The 23,628-nt window shown below is 43.9% G+C and overlaps 5 protein-coding genes across 8 annotated transcripts; 2 read left to right on the top strand and 3 right to left on the bottom strand.

The window, feature by feature from the left end:
• Positions 1 to 440: 440 nt before the first annotated feature.
• Positions 441 to 10,208, bottom strand: LOC132195773 (xanthine dehydrogenase). The gene is made up of 19 exons (XM_059617972.1): positions 10,168 to 10,208; positions 8,432 to 8,499; positions 7,760 to 7,817; positions 6,621 to 6,717; positions 6,118 to 6,568; positions 5,665 to 6,058; positions 5,269 to 5,594; positions 4,819 to 5,215; positions 4,540 to 4,760; positions 4,357 to 4,479; positions 4,084 to 4,302; positions 3,529 to 3,837; positions 3,142 to 3,479; positions 2,536 to 2,842; positions 2,350 to 2,477; positions 1,678 to 1,792; positions 944 to 1,198; positions 721 to 888; positions 441 to 651 (listed from the first exon to the last, which is right to left on the bottom strand). Exons 2-19 carry the CDS (start codon positions 8,474 to 8,476, stop codon positions 601 to 603), a joined length of 4,002 nt encoding a protein of 1,333 aa, XP_059473955.1. The 5' UTR covers positions 8,477 to 8,499; positions 10,168 to 10,208; the 3' UTR covers positions 441 to 600.
• On the top strand, positions 8,518 to 18,863 carry LOC132195774 (blastoderm-specific protein 25D). 4 transcript variants are annotated; one of them, XM_059617974.1, is made up of 19 exons: positions 8,518 to 8,698; positions 11,539 to 11,827; positions 11,885 to 12,000; positions 12,358 to 12,442; positions 12,494 to 12,756; positions 13,194 to 13,279; positions 13,337 to 13,609; positions 13,871 to 14,174; positions 14,441 to 14,557; positions 14,614 to 14,907; positions 15,165 to 15,245; positions 15,538 to 15,573; positions 15,635 to 15,766; positions 16,192 to 16,293; positions 16,350 to 16,580; positions 17,064 to 17,412; positions 17,469 to 17,578; positions 17,636 to 17,944; positions 18,370 to 18,863. In XM_059617974.1, the coding sequence occupies exons 1-19, from the start codon at positions 8,621 to 8,623 to the stop codon at positions 18,499 to 18,501; spliced, it is 3,387 nt and encodes a 1,128-aa protein (XP_059473957.1). In that variant the 5' UTR covers positions 8,518 to 8,620; the 3' UTR covers positions 18,502 to 18,863. The 4 variants fall into 4 exon arrangements, with proteins under 4 accessions (XP_059473957.1, XP_059473956.1, XP_059473958.1 ...); XM_059617973.1 differs by having other exon boundaries at positions 15,535 to 15,573; XM_059617976.1 differs by lacking the exon at positions 8,518 to 8,698 and adding an exon at positions 11,214 to 11,393 and having other exon boundaries at positions 15,535 to 15,573.
• LOC132195776 (cytochrome c oxidase assembly protein COX20, mitochondrial) lies at positions 9,025 to 10,901 on the bottom strand. The gene is made up of 3 exons (XM_059617977.1): positions 10,750 to 10,901; positions 10,375 to 10,550; positions 9,025 to 10,314 (listed from the first exon to the last, which is right to left on the bottom strand). Exons 1-3 carry the CDS (start codon positions 10,780 to 10,782, stop codon positions 10,203 to 10,205), a joined length of 321 nt encoding a protein of 106 aa, XP_059473960.1. The 5' UTR covers positions 10,783 to 10,901; the 3' UTR covers positions 9,025 to 10,202.
• A 255-nt stretch (positions 18,864 to 19,118) lies between the features above and the next one.
• On the top strand, positions 19,119 to 21,737 carry LOC132195698 (uncharacterized). Its single transcript, XM_059617863.1, has 5 exons — positions 19,119 to 19,224; positions 19,985 to 20,134; positions 20,182 to 20,350; positions 20,409 to 20,551; positions 20,611 to 21,737. Exons 1-5 carry the CDS (start codon positions 19,164 to 19,166, stop codon positions 21,204 to 21,206), a joined length of 1,119 nt encoding a protein of 372 aa, XP_059473846.1. The 5' UTR covers positions 19,119 to 19,163; the 3' UTR covers positions 21,207 to 21,737.
• Positions 21,738 to 21,892: 155 nt separating this feature from the next.
• On the bottom strand, positions 21,893 to 23,169 carry LOC132195741 (uncharacterized). Its single transcript, XM_059617920.1, has 4 exons — positions 23,089 to 23,169; positions 22,558 to 22,762; positions 22,342 to 22,461; positions 21,893 to 22,163 (listed from the first exon to the last, which is right to left on the bottom strand). The coding sequence occupies exons 1-4, from the start codon at positions 23,115 to 23,117 to the stop codon at positions 21,963 to 21,965; spliced, it is 555 nt and encodes a 184-aa protein (XP_059473903.1). The 5' UTR covers positions 23,118 to 23,169; the 3' UTR covers positions 21,893 to 21,962.
• Between the last annotated feature and the right edge of the window lie 459 nt (positions 23,170 to 23,628).

Here is a 23,628-nt window from a genome sequence, read left to right as displayed (position 1 = left end):
ATGGAATATTATGTATTGTGAAGAATGAAATGAAAAAATTCGAATTTTTCAAACTTTGTTCACCTCTGTGACAATGAGCAAGTCAATGTTGTTCTGTTGATTTAAAACAAATTTTTACTCGCAAAGATATTTTTTACATTAGAAAGTTTCATATCAAATTATGAAAAAAATATTATAACAATTTTCAATCTTGACAAGATAAGATAATCAAACACTATTCCATCCTAAATGTTCTCAATGATCAACTGCGCCGCCTTGCACAGCTGTCAAGCTGGTTGCCTAACTGAACAAACTTCTAATGAGGAAATTCAGTCTAAGCTAATCAAAACAAACATTTTTTTAAATTCAAATTAAAAAATGCGATTTTACAATGAGAAATGTAATGTATAATGAGATTAAGTCTATTATGTGTGTTTTTCCTTTCACAAAAACAATTCAAATGTTTCACGAGTACAACTCTGGCAATTTATTAATATTCAAAATAAATTTAACAAAGAAAAACTACAAAAATAAACCATCTTTCTCTGCACCCCACTTCCTTTCTACCAGTAAAAATTTAAGGCACTTTTATAGAAAAAAGTCTGACGAGAACAACAGATTTCAGGGCGTCACATTCCAGGGCGTGAAGGTGCCAGGCTCAGGTTCAGGGAACTGAAACGATTGATATTAAAAATTAAAACCAAAGACGAAAAAAAATTGAGGTTGAAAAGGTGAAATTACCTTTTGGGTGAACCTGTCCTGACAGGCCATCCTGATCTTGGCGGCGGTGGCGGGCGAGTCGAGGCGGAAGGCGCCCTTCAACCCTGAGTCCGCCCTGGCCGAGGCGACGGCGTTCTTGATGGCGAAGAAGACGGAGGCGGCCAGGAAGAGTGGAGGTTCGCCCACCGCCTGCACGACAAAGGTCATTAAAAGGGGGTCAAAGGGAGCGAGAAGGGGTGCCGACCTTGGAGCTGTAGACGGCGCGGGGGTTGGGGGCGCCCCTGAGCAGGGACACGTTGAACTCGGCGGGCACGTCGGCGAACCCTGGCACCTTGTACATGCCAGGGCCGCGCGAGTACAGGGTGCCCTGAGGGCTGTACACCACCTCCTCCAGGGTGAACATGCCGTAGCCCTGCACGAAGGCGCCCTCGATCTGCCCGATGTCCAGCGCGGGGTTGATGCTCTCGCCCAGGTCCATCACAATGTCCGTCTGGATTACCTGAATTTTCATCAAAAAAAAAAAGAAATTTTAAGGTCATTGCACCTGACTAAATTCAAAAAGAAAAAACGAAAAATGATTTTTTTTAATGCAAATTTCCATCATAAAATAAAATAATCGAATTAAAAAAATCAATTCCAATCTCTTTCATTTTTAATAACCTTCAAAAATTAAAATAAAATGAGGGTGAAACTTTTTATTTTTCATAAAACATGCATAGATATGATGCGAATTGTCTATCTGGATTTTGAGATCCATCTTTTTTAGAAAATGCAAATATTATTAATTTTTTCTCAATTGAATAAAAAACCTACTTTTTCCTGAAAAAAAAAATCGTTTCTGCGCATTGTATTTAAAAAATAATCAACAACCAATTATTAAACTGGTTGATTTGTTTCAAAATACAGAGATTCATAAGAAAACATGCTTTGGCAAAATATAAGTGGTTCTGAATGATGATAAATATTTTCCAGTCCTACCTGGTGGTCTCCGGTGAGGCAATCGACCTCGACCTCAGCACAGGCGGCGCCGTAAGTGAAATAGTTGAAGGCCTTGCCAGTCTTTGTCTTCCAGTCAAAACCAATGTCTGGCGTCCTAGAAAATGACGAATATTCTTATAGTGGTGTTGAAGAATCGTTTAAATAAATAATAATTAAGCCATTTACAAATAAAAATTGCTTTTCGAATATTAAATTATCTTTTTCATCTATTCTAATCCTTAATTTTGTTGGTAGGGCTGCAAAGAAAATGCACCGTTGGCAAGCTGATATTGTGAGGAATCGATTGGTGTCCAAAAAGGTCAAGGCCACCGCGAGTTTCGCTAAGGAAACACCGATTTCAGGATTGAAGCGATTTCATTGGCTCAAAACGTTCCCCCACCACTAAATCCAATCTACTTTAACATAATAATACACATTGACGGAAAGGTCAGATCACAAGGATTTTATTGGTGACCAAAGGTCAAGGTCACAGCCAGATAAATTCAGGAAGCTAAGCTACGAATTAAAAGTCACTGAAATTTTCTGAGATAAGACCAGCAATTTGATGTATGTGAAATGTTATGCTGTTTTAGCCTAAACAAGTCCCTCTCTTTCCAAGCTATCTACCTAAATAAATAAATAAAATAAATAAATTCAAAGCAATCTACTTACGCATGGAAGCCTGTGGCGGAGAGGCTGACTCTGTTGAAGTAGGCGGCGCTCACCCACTCCTTCCACTTGCCCTTCGGATTGGCTGCCCTGTACGGCTCGAGCCGCTTCAACAGAACCTCGCAAGCGTCCTTGAGAGAAAAAAATTACATTTCCCACTCAATAAATTTAAGTTTGTCTTGTGATTACAATAATGGCCATGCCGTTGAGGTCGGAGCCGGCGCTGGCGGCGGTGGGGGACGTGTTGGGCACTTTGTCCGTCGAGGTCTCACTCACGTAGACGTCGACCTCGGGCACGCCGAGCGCCCTGCTGGCCACCTGCACCATCTTGGTGTGCAGGCCCTGGCCCATTTCGGTGCCGCCGTGGCTGATGAGCACCGAGCCGTCATGGTAAATGTGCACCAGCGCCCCCGACTGGTTCAGGAACTTGGTGGTGAACGCGATTCCGAACTTAGTCGGCAACATGCTCAGCCCACGCTTCTTCCACCGGTTCTCTCTACAAATAGCAATATTCAAACAAAATAATTATCATTATAATATTTAGAACAAATTAAATTTTTTTAATGCAAAATTAAACATAAAAATTTTCCACCAACAATATGTATTAAAATTGTGCAAAACGTCAGAGTAAAATAAATTTAAAACAAAATTCACTGAAGAAACTTTTCTTAAAATAGAATTTATAGTAAATTGTACATTTTTCTTTTGTTCAAATTTAAAAAAAAAAAAACTAAGAATTAATTTGTTAATTTTCTATCAAGTCAACTTTAAACAGCCAAATTACGTAATTTGCACCTGTTGAATTTGTTGACTTGTTTCCTCCTGTTGGCGTAGTCGGACTTTTGTTCGCACTCGTCCCAGCAGCGCTGCAGGGTGCAGTTGTCCAGCTGCTGGTTGTAGTGGGTCACGTCGCCATCCTGGTACAGGTTCAGCCTGCGCACCTCGGCAGGGTCCTTGCCCAGAAAGGTGGCCACGTCCTCCACATAGTTTTCAGCCAGGAACATGGCCTGGGGGCCGCCAAAGCCTCGGAAGGCCGTGTTGGAGGGTAAATTGGTTTTGCAGACAAAACCTTCTGTCTCGATATTGGGGATGTTATACGCGTTCTCCATGTGGAACACCGCCCTGTCCATCACCTGAGGTCAAAGGTTAAAAAGTTAAATTTGAATAAAAGTGAAAAGTTACAGAGCAAGAGAGGTCGACGGAGCAGCCGGCATTGTTGAACATGGTCATTTTGCACGCGTGGATGCGACCCTGAGAGTCGAAGCCAACCTGGTAGCGGCCGCGGAAGGGGTTGCGGCCGCCGGTGGCCACCATGTCCTCATCGCGGTCCAGCATGCAGCGCACAGGCCTTCGAAGTTTGTGCGCGGCCAACGCCACCGGCAGGGCCACCAAAACCCCTCGTGACTCTTTGCCCCCGAAGCCACCCCCGATCCGCTTCACCCGGCACGTCACCCTGTTCAGCGGCACCCCCACCATGTGCGCCACCAGTTTCTGTAAAACCACAATCAAGAAAATTGCATATACAATTATTGACACTTGAGGGGGTCATTGACCTCCGTGACTTCTCAATTAGAAAAGACTAATTCAATTTAGGATTACACTTGAGAGCAATGCCCTAAATGAGATCTTTCTAACCATTTGAGCAATTGACTAGGTTAAAGGTCATGGAGGTCAATGACCTTTTTGACAGAAAATTAAGGAATTGATAAATGTTTTCTTGGTATTAAATTTTTATACCTGAATTTCAGCAGGGTTCTGCGTCGAGCAGTAGATCTCGAGCTCCTCCTCCTTGGGCAGGGCGAAGGTGCAGTGGGTCTCGAGGTAGAAGTGGTCCTGGCCACCCATGTGCACTTCGCCGCTAAGTTGGTGCTCAGCCTTCTGCAGAGCAGCGCCAAAATCATTTTTAGTTAGCCGAGGCTTGAACTGCTCAAAGAAAGAGTTCTCCCTGATGGCGTCCTGCAAACAACCTTTGAGTGCCTTGAGCGACCTTTGAGACTATCTTTGGCCTACGTCAATGGTGATGATGACCGGCGTCAGCTCCTCGTACTCGACCTTGACCAGTTTGGCAGCGCGCTGGGCAATCAGCTGGTCCTCGGCGACCACAGCGCCGATCACCTGACCCTGACTCGTCACCTTTAAAAACAAAAACCATGGTTGAAATGAAAATATTCAAAAATATAGTTACGCTTTTACCGTTTTGGAGACGAAAATCTCCTCGTCGTGGATGATGGCGCCGTGCTTGTTGACCTCTGGAGAAAGGTCCTGGGCACTGAAGAAGGCGTGCACGCCCTCCAGAGCCAGGGCGGCTGAAGGGTCAACCTTGCGAAGGTTGGCGTGCGCCTTGGTGCTCAACACCAGGGCCAAGTAAAGCTCACCTGCCACCTTCGGAATGTCATCACAGTACACGGCCTCACCTGAAGTAATGCGGGAGGGTTAGATTTAACCTGAGGAGGGCCAAAGGTCGTCTGTCACCTGTGGCCTGTTTGATTCCTGACAGGTGCGTTACGTTGCGGCCAACCAGGTCGTGCAACTGCTGGTCCTCAGGGACCACCTCGTAGTACTGGGCACTCTTGATTGGTAGAGATTGGAACTGCCTGGTGGCGCTCAGGGCCTCCTCAGGTACGCTACCGAGAGTCTGCTGCACGGTCAGGTAGAACTTGTAGAAGAAGCTCAGGGTGAGCGACCTGCGGAACTGAATCATGCCTCCAGGAGCGCCAGGGTGCAGAGGGATTTCAGACACCAAAAGGTCCAGGGCAGCCTCCAGGGTCTGGTCATTCCATTCGCGACCCTGGAGAGCTGCTGAAGTTTTGGCTGCCAAGATGGTTGTCGGCGCCATCCCTCCAAACGCCACCTGCAGAGACTCAACCTTCTGAAATTTAAAATCATCAAACCGGGAAGGAGGGTTAAAAGGTGATGATGAACCTTATTCTGATCTAGGGTCAGGTTGAAGGCGGCGTTGACAATGGCGATGTCATCGTCGCGGCGCTTGGCCTGTTTGAAGGCCACAAAGTGCTGGTTGGCCCTGGTGAAGGGCACCAGGACGCTCAGGAGGATCTCGTCAGGAGCCACCACGTTTTTGCGGTACCCTGTGAAGAAGCTGCCGTCCATCCGGACACGCCTCCTGCCCTTGCTGGCACTGGCAACCTCCAGTTCGCAGCCAGCGGCCAGGAAGATTGGGTTCAGGTCAGAGATGGGGCTGCCAGTCATGATGTTTCCTCCCAGGGCCGCAACGTTCCGGATTTGCTTCCCTGAAAAACATGACCTCACAATGTGAAATCAAGATGGCGGCAGAATCACCCCTTAAAAAACCAAACCGACCTGCAAACCAGTGGAGCATGTCCGTGATGGCCTTGAACACCCTGGTTTCGGCCTCAGGTCGCTCGGCCTGCTGCCGCTTCAGCGCCACCTCTACCTGCGAAAGGGTTGCGGCGGCACCAAATCGGACGCCCTGACCTGCGAGTACTTCAACTTGGGTCAGTTCAGGGACCAGGCTGGGCTGGATGAGCACCGGGTAGTGGCAGTTCTTGAACTTGACCTCGACGCCAACCTCAGTGTTGCCCACCACGATTCTCGCGTCAGGGTGCTGCTGCTTCAGGGTCAGCAGCTCCTCCAACCTGGTGGGGCGGTGCCACGTGACCCTGGCACCTTTGAAGGTCACCGAGTGCACGTCTAGGGCGTCGTCCAGCTGCAGCTCTGGCGGGAAAATCGGTTCCTGCGATTCAAGATAAAATTTTAAGGAAACATTTCGTGAGATCAATTAAGGTCACCGACCTGGGAGGGGTCGTAGGGGGCAAAGTGGTGGGGCTGGACGAGTTTGGCGGTGACGTCGTTGGTGGTGGCGTTGCCGAGGCGCCGGCAGCACTGGTCGCCCTTTGCGCAGGCGCCGTCGGAGGGGGGCGTGGCCAGCCGGGCGCACTCGTGGCCCTCGAGGAAGGTGCGGAAGCCCTCGAGGATGGGCCTGTAGCCGGTGCAGCGGCACAGGTTGCCCTGGAAGGCGACCTCGAGCTGGTGCGGGTCGGGGGTGGGCGTGGCCCTGAGCAGGGCGTACATGGACATGACGATGCCGGGCGTGCAGAAGCCGCACTGCGAGCCGTGGCTCTTGGCCAGCCGCTCCTGCACCGCGCTCAGCCGCCCCCGCGACGACCCGATGCCCTCCACCGTGGTCACCGCCTGCCCGTGCACCGAGCACACCGGCGCCAGGCACGCGTTCACCGCCAAGTGCCTGCCAAAGCAAATTTTATTTCAAATTTAAAAAAAAAATTAAATTAAATTACGAAATTTGGCGGGATATGCGGTCGATCTTGGACACCATGACCGTGCAAGCGCCGCAGCCTCCTTCGGCGCAGCCCAATTTGGTGCCACATAATCCAACTGTTTACAAAAGTCAAGGAAAAGTACTTTTTTTTTAATAATTAATTTTTTTTATTTTCCAATAATAGCGATTATGGGAATGAAAAAAATTATATCAGCAGAATCTTTTTGTAACATATTTTTAAATCTTTTTTTGTTTATGTCCAACAGAAAATTAATGTATTTTTTATTACTTTCTCTGCAACAGAATTTCAATATTTTTGATAACTTGTTTTTTATTAATTGGGACTCCCAGCATACTCGAATCTAAAATTAGCTCAATATTATTTATTTTAAATTAAGAGTTACATAACAAGAATTGCTGGTATATTTATTTATAGCGACGCTCGTGCCCTTTCGCCAGTTAATGTGCAAAAAAAAACTAAACCTGTTCCTTGCAACAAAATCGCCTACAAGCGAAAGCTTTCCGAATGTAAATTCTTTATCGCGTCTCCTGCCCGGATTCAACGGCCAAATTTATATTTATAGGCACGTGCAGCATTTCCGCAGGTGTCTGTCTCTTTCTAAAATAAAAAAAGACGTGTTACGTAACCTGTTTGAATGTCTGAATCATCCGAATTTTTTCCAACGCGTGCGTCGCATTTTTTAATCAAACGAGGCATTAAACGAAAAATGCGCGTTTGCATTTGATAAGAGGGAAATTGAATCTGTTTAATGCACGCGGGATTATTATTTTGAGCTGATTAAAGAAAGCTGTTGTCGCCGAGTCAATCTCGGGTCGATCGTTATCTTTTTAATAAGGGTACTCGGAGGTCGAGATTGTTCCGAGCAAGCAAGAATAAAATTTGAAAATGCTCATTTTGGATTCTCTAACAAGATTTTCAATTGAAATTGGGAGAAAATTGGCCACGGAGCTGGAAAAGATTTTTACATAATAAAAGAAAATTCTGAAAGTTAGCAAATTTAAAAAAAAAACAATATTATGTACAAAATTGACCAATTATAGTTTAAAAAGGGCAAATTGTTTAATTTTCGGCGTAAATTATTTTGAGAAATATTTAAGAAAATTGCTGAAATAATTTGTCTTGGCTGAAAAGGATACGTTTGTTGCGCAGATAATAGAGCAAAGTCCATTCGGGGTCGGCGTTTTCCTCCACGACCTGCCACAACACAGAGAATCATTTCAATAAAATTTTACAATTTTCACGAAAAATCTCCAAAAAGAATCTAACAAGGACGGCAAATATTTGCTTGCGGTTGAAAAAAAATATTTACCACTGGCGAGATAAAAAAAGAGCCGCGGGGATTGAGAGAGGAAGCGACACACATGTGACTTGTTAATTGTTTTTTATTTTTCCAATCTGCATTTTATTATTATAACGACGGGACTGAGTCCCATTGACAGGTTCTGAAGTTTTTTTAGATTATTTTTTTCAGAGGGGTAAACATAAAAAAAGCAGGGAGAGGATAAAACAGGTTTCGGCGAGGCCGGAGAAGAAACCTCGTGACTCTCTCCAGAAAAAAAAATAACAATCGATTCATCAAACTAGCGTTATTTATTTCCAAGAGTTGCATAACGAGTTTGTCTGATTTGTATTCCGAGCAGCGAATTGATCTGGTCAGTCAAGTGAGTGAGGAGGAAATTAAATTTAAAACTTTAAAGTGACACAATCAGTTTGGAGATTTCTTTTTTTTCTCAAAAATTTAATTAAAAGTAATTATTGTTGAGGCACGAGAGTGAGGAGAGGCGATAAGATAAGCGCGAATTAATTACCTTCCTGCCGTTGACGAAGAAGACGAGTCGCGTGTTGTCGCCCATCGTGGCTATCTCAATCTTTTGCACTGGAGAGGAAGAAAGAAATAATAAGAAGTTGCCGAGAGACGGAGGAGCGACGACCCCCGCCACGTGAGGGGAGGGGAGGGGGCAGCGGGCGCCGCCACTCGCATTGAGTGAGTCAAGACCATGCACCGCTCGCTGCTGCTGCTGCGTCTGCGGAAACTCAAACCGCCAAATTCACAAACGCAAAATGCATCAAAAGACGTGAGTAAATTTTTTTTATTCAAATTTCAAATCTAATTAATTTTTTTTTAATATAAATTTTTTTTTAAACATTCCAAAGCTTAATTGAATAAGTGGTGACCTAGAAAAGAAAAAGGAGTGTCGCTTAGCTCGACCACCGAGTTTGCATAACTCGCAACGCTTTTGTTTCGCGCAACCTCCAACATCAATATTTACCAACAATATTTCATTTCTACGGTTTCTTTCCGTGGGTCGATTGATTTTATGATTAATTTTCAAACAATTTCCAATCTAAATCGGATTTTATTTTTCGTTTCTAACAAATAAGTTTTCTTTTGATTTGGAGCGATTTGGAGTCGACACGTCGCTTTCAAAGGAATGCGCGCCGCCCACCCGTTTAAGTCAGGCGACGCACTTGAATGGCCATCACGCACTTCATTGTGGCAGATTAAGGTGGTGTGTTCATATTTATTCTCGTCGCGGAGTCAGCGAAGAGAAAGCCTGAAAATTTGACCTGAACCCACTTACACGGATTGATTATTGAGAATTTATTTCTTAATGTTGAGTTCATTTTTTTTATCAATGAAAAATTTAAAACTTAAAGAAATTCAAAGAAATTTAGGAGTATTTTATAAAAATGAATACTTGGTGAACTGTTTAAGTAATATAAGATTGTAAATCTGACTTTATAGAATTATAAAAAAAATCATAGCCCTATAAATGTATAATTGGCAAGTTTTGCCTTTTTTAGTCTTTAAATTGTTGAAATATCTCAAAATTCAGTTGGTAAATGTCTGAAATAATTACACCATACGTAAAGTGGAGTCACAAAGAACCGATTGATGACCAAAAAGGTCAAGGGCATCGGAAGATTTCTTAGGAAAACAGCAATTTTAAGAATTAAGCGATCTGATTGGTCCAAACGGTTCCCCCACCACCAAATTCAAATCTGCTTAAAACTATCTTTGGAAAGGTCAGGTCACCATGAATCGATTGGTGACCAAAAAGCTATTCATCTCACATTGTAAAGCCAAAGTTTTATCAAACATAACTATGAGGCCATTAAAAAAAAAAATAGCACAAATCTCCGTTTTACAAAAAAAGTCTTAATCGTAGTTTATTTTCATTAATTTTTTTTTTTTTATAATTTAGTGTCCATCTCAACATAGCAATTGTCAAAACAGATACAAAAAAATGTGTTATTTTTAAACAGTATTTTCTCAAAAAGCCGGCTGGGTAAAAATCTGGAAGGAAAATACTTATCTCGCAATTAGTAGAAAACTAAAAACCCTCAATTTGGCTGTGAAACTTGTTTCTATATCTTTACGATCCTCTTTCCTTGTCAAACTCGAAGATAATAGTGAACACACCACCTTAATCCGACCTTGACACTCCCACCGACCGCAATCACCAACAATTAAAACCTCTCCTCTTCAGCGTAATCGTTGCAACAACAAACGCCTCGAGTTTTAATCACTTGAAATTGTTACCATTTAACTAATCAGTCTGTGTGTCGCTGGGGGCCTCACGCGTCCACCGGCCGCTCAACAATGGCCCTTTGTTGCGGCAGCTGCGTCGCCTCCCTGATGCGCGCCGTCGTGAACTTTGACACCGCGTAGTTGTACCTGCACACGCCCCTGAATCCAAAGTCAAAATCAATTAATTTAAAAAAATCAAAAGTTGCGAAAAATCCGCACCAGTAAATGAAGGTGGAGAAGAAAAAGGAGGCGAATCCGACGTGGGTCGCCCTGCTGGCCCGGCTGGTGCTCATGAAGTAGACTAGCCCGCCGGCGAATCCCGTGCCGATTCCGTACAGGAACGAGCTGCGGAAGCACGGGATCTGCGACACGTCCCGTCCGAAAAGATACAGGCTCTGGAAATTAAAACGAAAACCGGCGTTTACAAAAGCAGAGAATCACATGGTGCGAGGAGTGTGGTTATGTAACACGAAAACTACGAAAAGACGTGGATTTCATTCAAGGAAGTTCAATTAATATGAAATTTAAGGTCTCACGAAGTTTTTAGAACCTTTGGTGTGCGAATTAAATGCAGAATCTTTCAAAAACACAGACCTTTTTCTCGGAATCATCCTGATCGGTGCTCATGTTTTTTTTTCGTGTTTATTTTTTACTCTGACAGGGGTGTATGGAAAGGAGCCGGCATTCGGATGAGTAAATTTACTGATTATTTGAGACAAGATTCAGATTTCTGGCCGTTTAAGAAGCTTAACTGATTCAATATTATTACTAGGGTTGCTTAGTATCAGAAATGAGGATTTAAAAATAAATTACTTGACACAAATCTCTGATTGTTGAGAGACTCCTTTATGAACACCAATCGGTGCGAATTCGAGCACCGCGATACCACCGTTACAAAGTTCAACTGCCTTTCAGAATCCCTTCGAGAGCACTTTTAGAATGAATAAAAACACTTGAATCTCATTGATAGATAATAAAAAATTTGAAAGAATCACTTTTTTCTCAATTACAATCAAATAAAGACAAAATTCTATTCCCGATTGAAAGTTTCTTTCCGTTCGGTTGGCACGGCAGGTGTCAGTTGTCAATCAAAGGATCACCACGGGACAAAAACACAACAAACGACAAATGACCTGACCTGAATTGCGTCGGAAGTGTGGGGAAAATTATACGACTCGGATTGGAACAAAAATCGCGTGTCCACGTCGGATGGCCTGTTGGTGATCGCGTCTCCGAAGGTTGGTCTAAAAGTCTAAAGCTGAAACCGCAAAAATCTTTGACGAAAAAAAAATCGAATGCGGCGGTGGTTTTGCGGTCGAAACGCGGCAGGGCGTGTCCTGTTTAGCACCGAAATGTGATTAATTATGTTCAATTTGGCCGCAGGTGGAGTTCAAGGATGCGATGGCGGCGCTCGACCCGTACGAGCAGCAGCTGCTGGCCGTCTTCGAGAGCTGCTGCGAGGGCGTGCCGGGGGCCCTGGACCCCCGCGGCCTGACCGCCCTCTGCGAGAAGCTGCAGCTCGAGGACCAGACGCCCCACCTGCTCGAGCGCCTCCTCGGCCGCCCCTCCAACGCCTCGCCACGCAAGGTCACCTTCCCGCAGTTCAGGGACGCCCTGCTCGCCCTCCTTGCCGCCGGTGTCTCCTCCTCGGACGACGTCGACGCCTCCCCAGGTCGGTCATTGCAAATCTGAAGACATTATAACGAATTAATTAAGTTTGTTGGCGCAGAGAGGGAGGTGCGGCCCAAGTTTGTCTACGGAAAGAAAAAGTACGGACGCAGGTCAAAACCTGAGGATGACGACAGCGGGTCCGAGTCGGAACCTTCGAGTCCAGTCAGCGAAAAGGTTGACTGACCTTTGAGTCTGCAGGAAACTTCCTTATTGACAATAGTCATTGAAATTTTCAATATTTGTTGTCTGATAATGGCCAACAATGGCTCCTATTGTTGGAAAGACTAGATCTGACTATGTCAATGAGAAGTGTTTAATATTTTGGTTTTATTTATTTATTAATATTTGAGAAGAAATCAAATTTAAATTTTTTATTTAACATATTAACTCAATTTTGAAAATTACTTCTTGTATTCCTTGATAATACAAATTAAGAATGATAAAAGCACTGATAGTTCAATCTTTTGTGTTCAGATAAGATCACCACTTGCTCACTTTCCACTTAATGAATGCCACTTTGGCTAATTGCAGGAGAGTTCAACCAAAATAATGGCCGAGTCCGCCAAGAAGAGGAAAACCACTAGTCAGAGGAGGTCCTCCTCCAGTCCGTCCGAGAGTAAATCTTAGATTGATTTATTTTTTATTTTACTAAATATTTTTCCGACAGACTGGCTGGGCGAGTTGTCGGAGGAGGAGGAGTGCGTCCGCGCAACGTGGGAGCAGCTGGCCGCTGACGGCCGCCTCGGCCACCAAGAGCTCAAGTTGGTGTGCAAGGCCACGGGGGTGGAGGGCGTGGCCGCCGACGAGTTGGTCGAGCAGCTTTTCGCGCGCCTCGGCGTCCAGCCCGACTCCAAAATCAGCTTCGAGCAGTTCCTGCGCTTATTCCGTTCTGGCCTTGCGCCATCTCAAGATGACTCGGAACATTCCACGGTAGGGCTTAAAGGGGGTTGTGATCTTCAAAAACTGAAATTTGGTTTACTTCAGAACCTGATAAAGCTGTTTGAGGGGGTTCCAATGGTATGCAGATCTTGAAATTCGGACAAAAACTGCTAGAGTTATGCAAGTTTGTTAATCCGCGGCCATTTTTCGAACGTGGCCGCCTGTCTTATTACAAAAGGGAATTTCTTCTCCATTTATTGCTCAAAATGGTCCATGTTGCATACTGTTGGAATCTTCTTTTCATGCTCTACCTGGATATTTAAATGTTTTTGACAGTTGATAAAAGTTCGCTTTTAAAAGAAATCAATTGATCAAAGTTTATTAGGACTTTATTAAAAAAAAATCAAAATACAATTTAAATTATCTTCAAAATCATTTCTGGGCGCAAAACAACAATTTTACAGTTCAAAATTTATAAAATATTTCAGGTCGAGCACCACAGAAACTTGTCATTTGACGCGGACAGCTCGTCCAAGGAGCCCCTTTACATTTCCTTGGACTCTTTTAACTCAGGGTGCGTTTGACTTTAAAATTATTTTCCTCGTCTATAATAAAAGTTTTGAATTCAAAGGATGGTGACCTCAGAGCAGCTGTTGGAGATGTGGGAGGCGGGTGGGGTGGCGGGGGCGGCGCGGCTTTTGCATGACCTGGGACTGGGGACGGCGGCGCGGCGGCCGGTCAGTCTGAACGAGTTGGCCGCCGCGCTTGACGAGGAGGCCAAGGCTTTGGCCGACGAGCAGAGCCACGACCGACCCCCCAACCACCGCCTCCAGCCCGAGAGCAACCTCCTCTCCGTCCTGCAAGCCTCCGTCCTCATCTACCAGGCAGAGGCAAAGTGTCTCAAGTATGATCAACATTTTGCATTCTGAAAGATACAAAAATTTGACATATTTTCCTGTTAATTTTATTACATTTTATGTTTTTAATATATTTCAAATCCAAATAACAAGCACATTTTTTATCGAAATATTCTAAAATTTGTAAGTAAATGGATTTGATTTTTTATGAAGAATCTTTTATCAAAATAAATGGAAATCTTTGTTCATATTTTCTTTTAATTGCTAATTTTAATGCACAAGATTTTTTTTAAAATTCCGATTTTTAGGAGCTCACTGGAGCAGACGTTGTGCGAGCGGAACAAATTGAAGCAGGATTTGGCCGAGGCGAATGAAAGGGCGTCGCTGTTGGCGCAGGAGGTCGACGACCGGCACGCGCGCCTCGAGGACTCGTACAAGCAGCAGATCCGCGCCCTTGAGCTGAAGCAGCAGGAGGAGGTGCGGGGGCTGCAGGCCGAGTTGGCCGGCGACCGAGAACAACTGGCCACCCTCACCACCGGCCTCCAACTGCGCATGGACCAGATGCAGGCCGACGAGTCCAAACTCAGGGCCGAGGCCACCACCTGGCTCAAGGTCCGAAATTAATCGGGAAAACTAGAAATTATTTATAGGGGAGGCAGAATTTTATTTCAATTATGTCCTGGAAATTGAAAATTTGAAATTAATCAAATTTTGAAGTGTTAAGGATACTTCTTGTGCCGATCTAGTGTTTTCTCTTCAGAATTTAAGATTTTAAATTGATAATATTTCTGTCCAGGTTTTTGGCAAATTGAAAAATTTACACCTTTTTAGCAGATTTTAGTTTCCTTAAGATTTTAAATTTGAATAAAACCTTGCAGAAGTCTGAGTTGTTGGAGAAGGAAAATGGGCAGCTGAAGGAGTTGCTGGCCGAGAGCGACGAGGCCAAGCAGCACCTGCAGAAAAGGGTGGACACCATCCCCGACCTGCAAATCAGGGTAGGATCTCTTTTTTCCCCTCAATTCTTAATTTTCTATTTGAAACTTTGCTGCAGCTGAGTGAGTTGGAGCGGGAGCAGGCGGAGGTGCAGGCGCAGCAGGTGCGGCCGCTGCTGCAGAAGGTGGAGCGGCTGACCCTAGAGATGACCTCACTCAGGGACACCAACGACGAGCTGACCCTGCGCCTCGAGCAGCTGCCCAGGGCCTCGAGAGAGACCGAGGAGGCTGACCTGGTCAGTCCAAGGGGCAGCGGCAAGCGCAAGGGTCGCCCTTCCGACGCCTGCTCCGAGGACAGCTCCGAGGAGGAGACGCGGCCGCAGGGCAAGCAGCGCAGGAAGGCCCTGGCTCAGGTCAATATTTTTATTTTTGGATATTATTTTAAATGAGAGAGTAAAAAAAGCAACGCATTTGTTGAAGTTTTTCCAAATGCGGGTCAAAATTTAAAGTTAATTTGAGTATTGAGGTCAAAGGTCACCAAGGTCAATGGTATTTTTTAATATTTATAAGTATAAATGAGTTTGTCCCAATTGGATTTGAATTTTAATGAAAAAAAAATTCATTTTGAGGACAAATCTTTAATGATGAGCAATTTTTTTTTTTAATTCAGGAATGTGAGGAGACGAAGCAGCTCCGTGAACGCGTGGCCGAGCTGGAGCGGAGGTTGGCCGAGTGCCAAGAGCGCTTGCAGGTGAGCGGCCCGTCGTAGAAAGGAAAAATTTCATTTTACCGTCTTCAAGTTTTTGATTTATTTTTGTGAGAGTGCAATAAAAGAAGCTGCGATCGACCAGAGTAAATAAATTTCATTGAGTTTAGTTTGGACCCGTCAGGTGCACTTCTCCCGTTTTTAAAAGATTAATTAATAATTTGCACCTGCACTCGGCCTGCACCGCTCAATTAACTCCTCGTGGCTTCTTTTCTGCTTTTATTTCTCTTTATCTTTATTTTGGTTCATTTGTCGTTTTCGCATGGCATGGCAGCAGCCACACTCGCCAGGGTTTCCGCCCAAACTCAAGCAGGTGATTCCTTTAATTGCCTTCCAAAGGAGAAGTGAAGTAATAAAAGTGTTTGTTTGCAAAGGTGTTCCAAGTGGTGCGCGCGCAGATCCTGGACGAGATCCTCGGCGATCCCGACCACTCGGACGACCACCCCTTGCTGCAGGAAATCTCGCGCCTCCAGACGCGCTGCCAAGACCTCACACAACTCCAAAAGGTGAATAAATCATTTAATTGTTCAATACTTGACTAATTAGGATAAAAGGATGATAAATTCAAAGGAAAGTTGAAACTCGAAATCATCAAAAAATGTGTAAGAATTTAGAATTTTTTACGATAAAGTAAGAATTAAATTTTAAAATAAAATCAATCAAAATTATTTTGATAAAGAATTATCAGACCAATGAGTTTGGAAGTTTAAGTTGAAACATTAAAAGTAATTACATTTTGTATACATATATTTTTTTCAATTTAATCACTTAGTACAATTAAATCGTTGATATGGAAATTGTTTACAAAGATTAGTAGTATTGTCGCCAATGAATGTTCTGTATTTAAGTCCACTAATATTTACCATCTTTATCATTAGCCCCGTTTTGTCACATTTATTTGCTGAACTATGACCTTCTTTGTAACCATTAGACGATGGAGGCCGACTTTGAGATGCAGCTGTGCGACGCCAAGGAGCTGACCACCCTGACGAGGGCCTCGTCCTCCCTTCCGTCGAGCCCCCGAAACGGCCAGGTGCGTTTTTTTTTTTAAAATTGTCTTTTTTTCCTCAAAGTGTAAGTTTAAATCAGGGCGACGGTCGGAGCGACTCGACGGAAGGATCGAGCAGCAGAAATGTGGAGCAGCTGGAGCAGGAGTGCCACCACCTGAAGGAGAACCTTGACCAGGTCAAGGTCGAGATCGTGCGGATCCTGTCAGACAAGGAGGCGTGTTCGCGTGAGAACTCGGCCCTCAAAGAGCAGATCTGCGAACTCAGCACCAAGGTCGAGGTCGCCACGCAGCACCCCTCAGACTCCTTCAAGGTAGAGAATTTTATTCTTAACAATAAGATAGATGTGAGGATCCGTTCAACCAGATTAATTAACACTAAATAAATAATTAAAGAACAGAAATTTGAGGAAGAAAATTACCTTTGGGCATTTATTTTTTGTACTCAATCAATCATTTCTCAAAACGTCATGTGGTGACCTTGACCGTTGGGTCACCAATTGATTTGGCGTGACCAAATCTTTCTAACGTTCAATGTTTTTGCAAAAAGCCAAGTTGAATTTGGCGGTGAAGAAGCATTCGGACCAATAAGATTGCTCGATTCCGTCCATTATTGCTGTTTTTTTTTTTAAAAAATCAAAGTGTTTTTCAATTATTTCATATGGCCTCAATATTATTATGATTTTGAAGAAATTATCATTTGTAATTCAAAGGATAAGAGTATTTGGGACCAAAATCTTTTGCGGAAAAAAATCAAATTTTTGTCAAAATGATTAAAGCTTTTGTGTTGTGCGCAGGAGGAGGAGGAGGACCGAGTTGCGCAGCTGGAGGGGCGGGTGAAGGAGCTGGAGGGGTGTCTGGAGCTGATGCAGGAGGAGTACGAGAAGTGCGAGGAGTACTGGCACCGCAAGCTGGACGACGAGCGGCGGCTCTTCGAGCTGGAACAAGAGGCCGAGGGCCGAAAGTTCGCCGAACTCGAGGAAAAGATCCAGGAGATGCTGCGGCAGGAGCAAAACAAGGGCCGCCTCTCGCCCATCGACGAGCGCGTCCTCCTCGAGCAGCAGGTCACTGACCTCGAGGCCGAGTGCGCCCACCTGCAGGACCAGCTGCTCCTCTGCAGGGCGCTCCTCAGCAAGGACACCCTGAGTAACAATTCTGCTCTAATTTTGCACAAAAAAAAAATTAATTTTATTTTTAAACAGGCACAAGTACACAGACAGAGGCCAAACCCAAGTTGGCTGCCCTTTTCCTGAGCTCAGGTACCGTCATCTCAAGCACCAGTGACAAGCAGATCCAGGCCAACCTGAGCGCTGTAATTCCTCAGAGGTTGAATTTGAGGTTTTTTTTATTCGGATTTCTTTTTGTTCAGGTGGAGCGGAATCCGTACGAGTTGATCTCGCCGCCTGAGTGGGTCAAGAGGCAGTACCCTGCCTCAGGGTTCAAAGGTCGCGCGCCTGAGCAGTCGTGCAGGGTGCAGCTGAGCGTGATGCAGGCCCTGAAGGAGCGGCTGCAGCAGCAGGACGTCAAGTGTCGCCGCTTCGAGACCGTCATCGCGCAGCAGCAGTTGCACCTCGAGCGCCTCCTACACCAGCACTCGGCCGAGGTGGCCGGTCTGCAGGCGGCCATCCAGGCCGGCCAGATGCGCCTCCAGCAACAGATGGTCATCTGTGAACAGCAGGTCGGTCCAAATGTTTTGAATGATATTTTTTTTTAAATTCCTAAAAAATATTCTGGTAACCTTGACCTTTGTAGTTAACATTGTCACTAACTGACTACTCGTGACCTGACCTTTCTAAAGATGTGTCACACTTAATGTTTTAAAATCGATAATAATTCGGTGGTGGGGGAACCGTTCGGACCAATGAAAACTCTTGATTCAAACAATCGCTATTTTCTTAATTCTGGTTCTCTAGTTTTCTCAACAGCCACTTCTTAATATTTTTCAGCCTCTTTTCCGACTCAAAATTAGTGATTTTCTCAAAACTGCGGCAATTTTTTTCAAAATGGCGGCCGAACGAAAAGTAGCCTTCCCGCATATCCCCGCAATCCTCTCGTCGAGGGCAACTCACTCATGAATAAAAAACCTATTTCTGACAATTGCAGATGGAGAAACTGGCGCAGACGGACATGATGGCGCGGGAGGTGTACCTGGAGAACGCGATGCTGACCAAGTCGGTGGAGCGGCTGGAGAAGCAGTGCATCTTCCTCTCGCAGCAGGCGCCTAGCTCGGCCTGACCCACCTCAACCGCGTACAAACCATAGTCACTTGATTGTGCCACCGCTATTTTTTTCCTAGGTTTAATTCAATTGAAGACGAAAGTGATCTCTCTCGAATTGACATTCCTGCAACGCGTGTCTTTGACTAATTAGTGCCTACAAAGGTCAAGGCCATTTGGGGGCGGGCAAAAGCCGCACCCCACTCGTCATGTATCTAAATATTTTTGTCGAAACTTGTTCTCGTTGTCGGCACAGCTAAGAAAGTGTGATCCTGTCCGAAGCATAACTAAACATTTCCCATGTAAAGCAATTTCATTAAGACAAAAGAGAGCGGCCTTGTTTGTCGCACAAGACGAATAAACTGAAAATTTATTGAAAGAAACTAATTCATTCTCATTTCAACAATTCAATCTATTATACAATGAATTTATTCAAGTTTTTTAAATCTGGATTTACAGTGAGCAGCGTTATCGTTGATTTTTCGTGTTTTTTTTTTTTTTTTAAGCAGGAAGTTAAAAAGCCACACATTCACGAAATACCTAGTCTGGCGTCTGGCAGGCGAAAGTTGAAACCACACAAACAAGGAAACTGACTGGGATCTTATCAGAAAAAGTATAAAATAAATCCCATCGTTTTTAATTCAGTTTGGTTCCGGACGCCGTTCCGCGCTGGCTGAGAAAATGGCCTTGCGGACGGTCACCTTGTTTGTCTTTGTAGGGATTTTCGTCTGCTGCGCCTCAGGTAGCTACCAATGAATCCGAACTTCTGTTCAGTAACCGATTTTAGTCCCATCTTTTTTTTTAACTTAATTGTTTTATAATTTTAATTACCCTCCGGCAAATTCAACTTTCCCCCCTAATTTAAAAACTTTGTTCGGGTAAAGCGAATCACCTGGAACTAATCCTTATTGGTGTTCCACTTTTGACACTTTTCTATTGATGTGGTGGGTCTAGCTGTGATGAAACAATTTAACGGGTTTCCTATTATTACATTTTTATTTTATACGGAAACTTTTTTACATAAAACGTTTCCCATATGAAATGTTGTTTTTTTTATCATTTGAATCAAAAATTTTACTAAGAAAATCAATTTGATTTTATGAAAAATGGTTGAAAATAAGGGGGAGAAAAATGATTGACTTGTATTTCTTTCTGTTTCGTTTTTCCATGTCCATGTTTTTCATATTTTTGAAATTTGATTTATTTACTCTAAAATAAAAAATTCTTTATCTCATTATCACCGATTTTCTTTTCTTTTTGTTTCCTAACAGTTTAAACAGTTTTATGACTTTTATTTTGCTATCCGCGGTCACGCTTCGCCTATTTTCACAGCAAAGCCGTAGGTTGCGTTAAATTACTTTAATTGAGCGCGCCGTTCACAATCTCATTCCTAAAAATAACTTCCCATGATATATTAATCATCCCAAATTTGACTAAAACCGGTTTCTGTAGATATTTAGCTTTCAATTTCATTGCATTTCAAACCTCTAAATTGCAAATAGGAACCAAGTTGCATAATTTGCCTTGTTGTCCGGTGGACGAAACCATATGTCACGATTGTACATCATCATTAAAATGCTACTGCACTTCATCTCGGAAGGACACCAATCTCGCTTGTAACAACGGAAATTTGAATCTGTACGACGGCAGGAGTGAGTAAAAATAATAAATTTTATCTATTTCTGAGGGACATTTGCAGGTGGCAGATTGATTTGCCCAAGAGAGATATTACCAGAGTGCAATGGAACGTGCGCAAAAAATATAACTCTTGGTGACTGCGGCTGCCCAGATTGCGTCGCTGCGATCAGGAAGAAAACTTGCCAATCTTTTCTGCCAGGACATCTGGAACCAGCAATCTCAGGTCGCAGGTATAATTTGAATTGAACTTCTAACATGGACCAACAATCACGCATTGGATTAATTTAGGGGGCCAAAAGACTGCCCATCCGACCTGAGCAAATGCCACAGTTGCACAAATCACCTTGACTGTTTCTGCCCTGCACTTAATCAAACCATCAAAATCGTCTGCAGCTCCTACGGCAACTTCCTCGACCTCTTCAACCCCCAAAGTGAGATTTTTTCACTCCCCGTTTCCTCCGTTGAAGTAAAAACTTGCATGTTTTGGCAGGTGGCCTCCCTCACTGTCCACCTGTGAGTCTTGGGTCCACAAACTGCTCCTCCTCGCCCAGTGATGGCAAACGAGCTTGGTGCCGAAGCCCTGGATTTTCACCTGAGACAACAACAACTACGACGACGACGTTCTCCACCACCACCACTAAACAAATCTTTACAGAGGTTGAAACATCACCGACGACCAAATGCACCATTCAAGCCTCATCTCGGCCAACAACGACAGCAACAACAACATCGACCAAACCCACTACTCATCTTGATTCTTCTACTTCTAGCAGCACTTCTCGTTTCACTGACAAGCAAGTTGATCCTTCGGACAAAAGTGACAACACGTTGGTGATTGGTGGCGGCGCCGGTTTGTTGGTGTTGTTGGCGTTGGTTGGCGTCGGCGTCGGTTGTTGGCTGCGCAGACGTCGAGGGTCTGCTGAGGTCGAGTACGCGGAGGAGAACGAGATGTACGGCGAGTTGCCCAGCATCCCGAGGACGGCGGCGCCACCACCCGACGACGCCCAAGAAGTCGAGAACGACATGTACGGCGTCGTGCCGGCGGCCTTCGAGGAGGACAACGAACTCTACGGCACCTTCGCGTGAAATCATGAAAGAAACTCTTCAATTCTGAAAGTTAGGCAACCGGCTGGACACGAGTGTTGTGCGGTTCAGCGTTCCCAGTTTGCAAAAAAAATATTCTTGAACTGAATAATTTTCATTTTAAGAAAAATTTAAATATTTTAATACTTTTAGCTAATTTTTCTTATTAATTGATAAGATTGTTAAATACAATTTGATTCTTCTACTTGAAGTTAAAGCAATAATTGCCGCTATTTGTGTAAATTTTTTTCTTTTGCGAGTTTTTCTTTATTCGTTGATTATGGACAAGAGTGTGATGAATGAAAAACAGCAGCTCTGCAGTCTGCAGGCTCAAAAATGATCGAGCTATTTTAATGTTCCGGAATTGATAGCGAGAGAAAAACGTCAATGAAGTGACTCAGTGCTGTTTAAAATAATTACATGACTCATGATATTATATTATGCATCCGCTTTGATAAATAATGCGCCATGTTGTACCATATTTGTTCTCTTTTCTGATATCTCGCACAACCGCTATTTAAATTTATGCAATACATTAATAGAAATTCAATTTATAAAAAAAATTATTCTATTTTTAAAACCGCAAATATTTCATTTTTCCTTCACCATTTCACCTGGTGATTTTCTCACCAGCTGGCCTCAGAGTATTAAAACTGAATCAATATATATTCACTCAAGAGCACTTTTTTATTGATCAAAATTCAAACAAACTCGGCGGAAAATCAAAATAAAACGCAATTTCCTTCCGCTGTAGTGATTTCAAGGGTTGTCGACGACGATGCCTTCGATGTTGAGAATACTCTGGCGGTTGAAGGACATCTTGAAAAAGTATCCTGGGTCGTCGTTGTCAAGTTTGCTGTCGCAGTTGACGCTTGAACAAAAGGCCTGCACTCGGCCGTTGACCACCAACAGTGGAACTCGCTGGAAGGTCGTCGTGTCGTAGTTGTCCATGTAGTACGTCTGCGCGTGAAAAATTGTATCAGAAAAGAAAACAAAATCAATCCTGAAGCAGGGAACACCGAGACAAATTAAAAATTGATCTGCACTTCTTTGTCGACGCCCAAGTTTCAATTGACTTTCGTCAACCTCAGCAGGGTCAATTTTTTTAGATTAAAAAAAAATTTGATTTGTTTTGTACCGAGCAAATGCCAGCGGTAGTGTCTTGTTCGATGCACGCCCCAATGTCGCTGGCACCAACTGCTAATTGGGTATCGCAGTCCGCGTCCGAGAGCGTCGTCGTCGACTTGGACTTCAAACTCTGTCGAAATTTAGTGATTAATTCCATATTTGATATTGTTCGACGTTGCTGGTGGAAATTATAAAATAATTAAAAAATGCAATCATTGAAACTGACGTTGCCGGCGAAGAAAATGATGGCGGCGTCCGTGTTGCTGGCGTCGAATGTGACAAACTCGCTAATGGTCAGGTTAAAACGCGCCTCGCCGAAAGGTTGGCACGTCTTGAACACGTGGAAAGACGAGTGGGCGCCAACCAGCTTGGCCACGGTGTGCACCTTCAGGTCGACGTCGGTCATCAGGTACGTGGCAGCATTCATTGCGCTGAGACATTTTGTTATTATTTCTTCTCTAAATTGATTATTTTCAATTTCTCTTTCTTCTGAAAGATTGCAAGATTCAAAATCATTCATCGTGAACCTGAAGATTTAAGATTCCTTAAATCAGCTAACGTTGATTAATAGTAAAGTTTTCTATACAAATTTAGCGTTCGCAGCTCCATATCAACGACCTGAAGCTGACAAAAAAGAACTTTAGTCCTCTTTCGCGTGATTCATTTGCAAAGGGTTTGGAATTACCACGAACCGCACGATATGTCTTGAAATTTCAGAATTTGCGTGGTCGGATCTGAGCTTTTGTTTTCAACTCACTTGTAATACGGAGCGGCGCTCAAAACCATCTTGGCGCTGATGATCACCCCGGGAAGGGTGACTTCCCAAGGGGCTGTTGGAATTTCAACCCTGACCTTTGATTTCGGTTTGAATTCGACTGAACCCAAAACTCAATACTTACGACGTACGGATACTGGCCGGCCCAGTCGGCGTCCACAGTCGCTCCGAACCCTGCAGCCAACGTTGCTGCGAAAAACATGTTTTAAATTCATTCTTATTTTTCGATCGAGATGAACTCTTTACTTGACGGGTAAAGAGAGGCGAGCGCAATGAGAACAAAAATCATCTTGCTTGATCAAAAGTAAGTCTTGGCGGCGATTCGAGGATCCAAGTCTTTCTTAAACAACACCTTTGGTTGACTCTGCATTTTATACCGAGTTTAATAGGCCACATTTGCTTCCGAGAAATCGGGCAATTTGAAATTTCCTGTCTTTGTTCTGCGGTGCAACGAAATTATAAGTAATTTGTATTTCGACCTCAGCTTTTGTTTGCGAGGTTAATTGCTGACAATGAGCCCAT

Source organism: Neocloeon triangulifer, unplaced genomic scaffold, assembly GCF_031216515.1.
Source record: "Neocloeon triangulifer isolate White Clay Creek 2 clone unplaced genomic scaffold, ASM3121651v1 ptg000010l, whole genome shotgun sequence".
Taxonomy (NCBI): Eukaryota; Metazoa; Arthropoda; class Insecta; order Ephemeroptera; family Baetidae; genus Neocloeon; species Neocloeon triangulifer.
This window is presented reverse-complemented; position numbering and strand designations above follow the sequence as displayed.

Bases quoted from the DNA above. Each gene is read 5' to 3' on its own strand.
- LOC132195776 (XM_059617977.1), bottom strand. From the start codon at position 10,782: ATGAGCACCGATCAGGATGATTCCGAGAAAAAG. The intron at 10,551-10,749 runs GTCTGTGTTTTT...TTTAATTTCCAG, and splicing joins AGGATGATTCCGAGAAAAAG to AGCCTGTATCTTTTCGGACG. The intron at 10,315-10,374 runs GTGCGGATTTTT...CTTTGGATTCAG, and splicing joins TTCTCCACCTTCATTTACTG to GGGCGTGTGCAGGTACAACT.
- LOC132195774 (XM_059617973.1), top strand. From the start codon at position 8,621: ATGCACCGCTCGCTGCTGCTGCTGCGTCTGCGGAAACTCAAACCGCCA. The intron at 16,294-16,349 runs GTGCGTTTTTTT...AGTTTAAATCAG, and splicing joins CGAGCCCCCGAAACGGCCAG to GGCGACGGTCGGAGCGACTC. The intron at 17,413-17,468 runs GTAACAATTCTG...ATTTTTAAACAG, and splicing joins CCTCAGCAAGGACACCCTGA to GCACAAGTACACAGACAGAG.
- LOC132195773 (XM_059617972.1), bottom strand. From the start codon at position 8,476: ATGGGCGACAACACGCGACTCGTCTTCTTCGTCAACGGCAGGAAG. The intron at 7,818-8,431 runs GTAATTAATTCG...GTGTTGTGGCAG, and splicing joins TCTTCGTCAACGGCAGGAAG to GTCGTGGAGGAAAACGCCGA. The intron at 2,478-2,535 runs GTAATCACAAGA...TTTTCTCTCAAG, and splicing joins TCAACGGCATGGCCATTATT to GACGCTTGCGAGGTTCTGTT.
- LOC132195698 (XM_059617863.1), top strand. From the start codon at position 19,164: ATGGCCTTGCGGACGGTCACCTTGTTTGTCTTTGTAGGGATTTTCGTC. The intron at 20,351-20,408 runs GTATAATTTGAA...GGATTAATTTAG, and splicing joins CCAGCAATCTCAGGTCGCAG to GGGGCCAAAAGACTGCCCAT. The intron at 20,552-20,610 runs GTGAGATTTTTT...ATGTTTTGGCAG, and splicing joins CGACCTCTTCAACCCCCAAA to GTGGCCTCCCTCACTGTCCA.
- LOC132195741 (XM_059617920.1), bottom strand. From the start codon at position 23,117: ATGGTTTTGAGCGCCGCTCCGTATTACAA. The intron at 22,763-23,088 runs GTGAGTTGAAAA...AAAATGTCTCAG, and splicing joins AGCGCCGCTCCGTATTACAA to CGCAATGAATGCTGCCACGT. The intron at 22,164-22,341 runs GTACAAAACAAA...TTTCACGCGCAG, and splicing joins CTACCGCTGGCATTTGCTCG to ACGTACTACATGGACAACTA.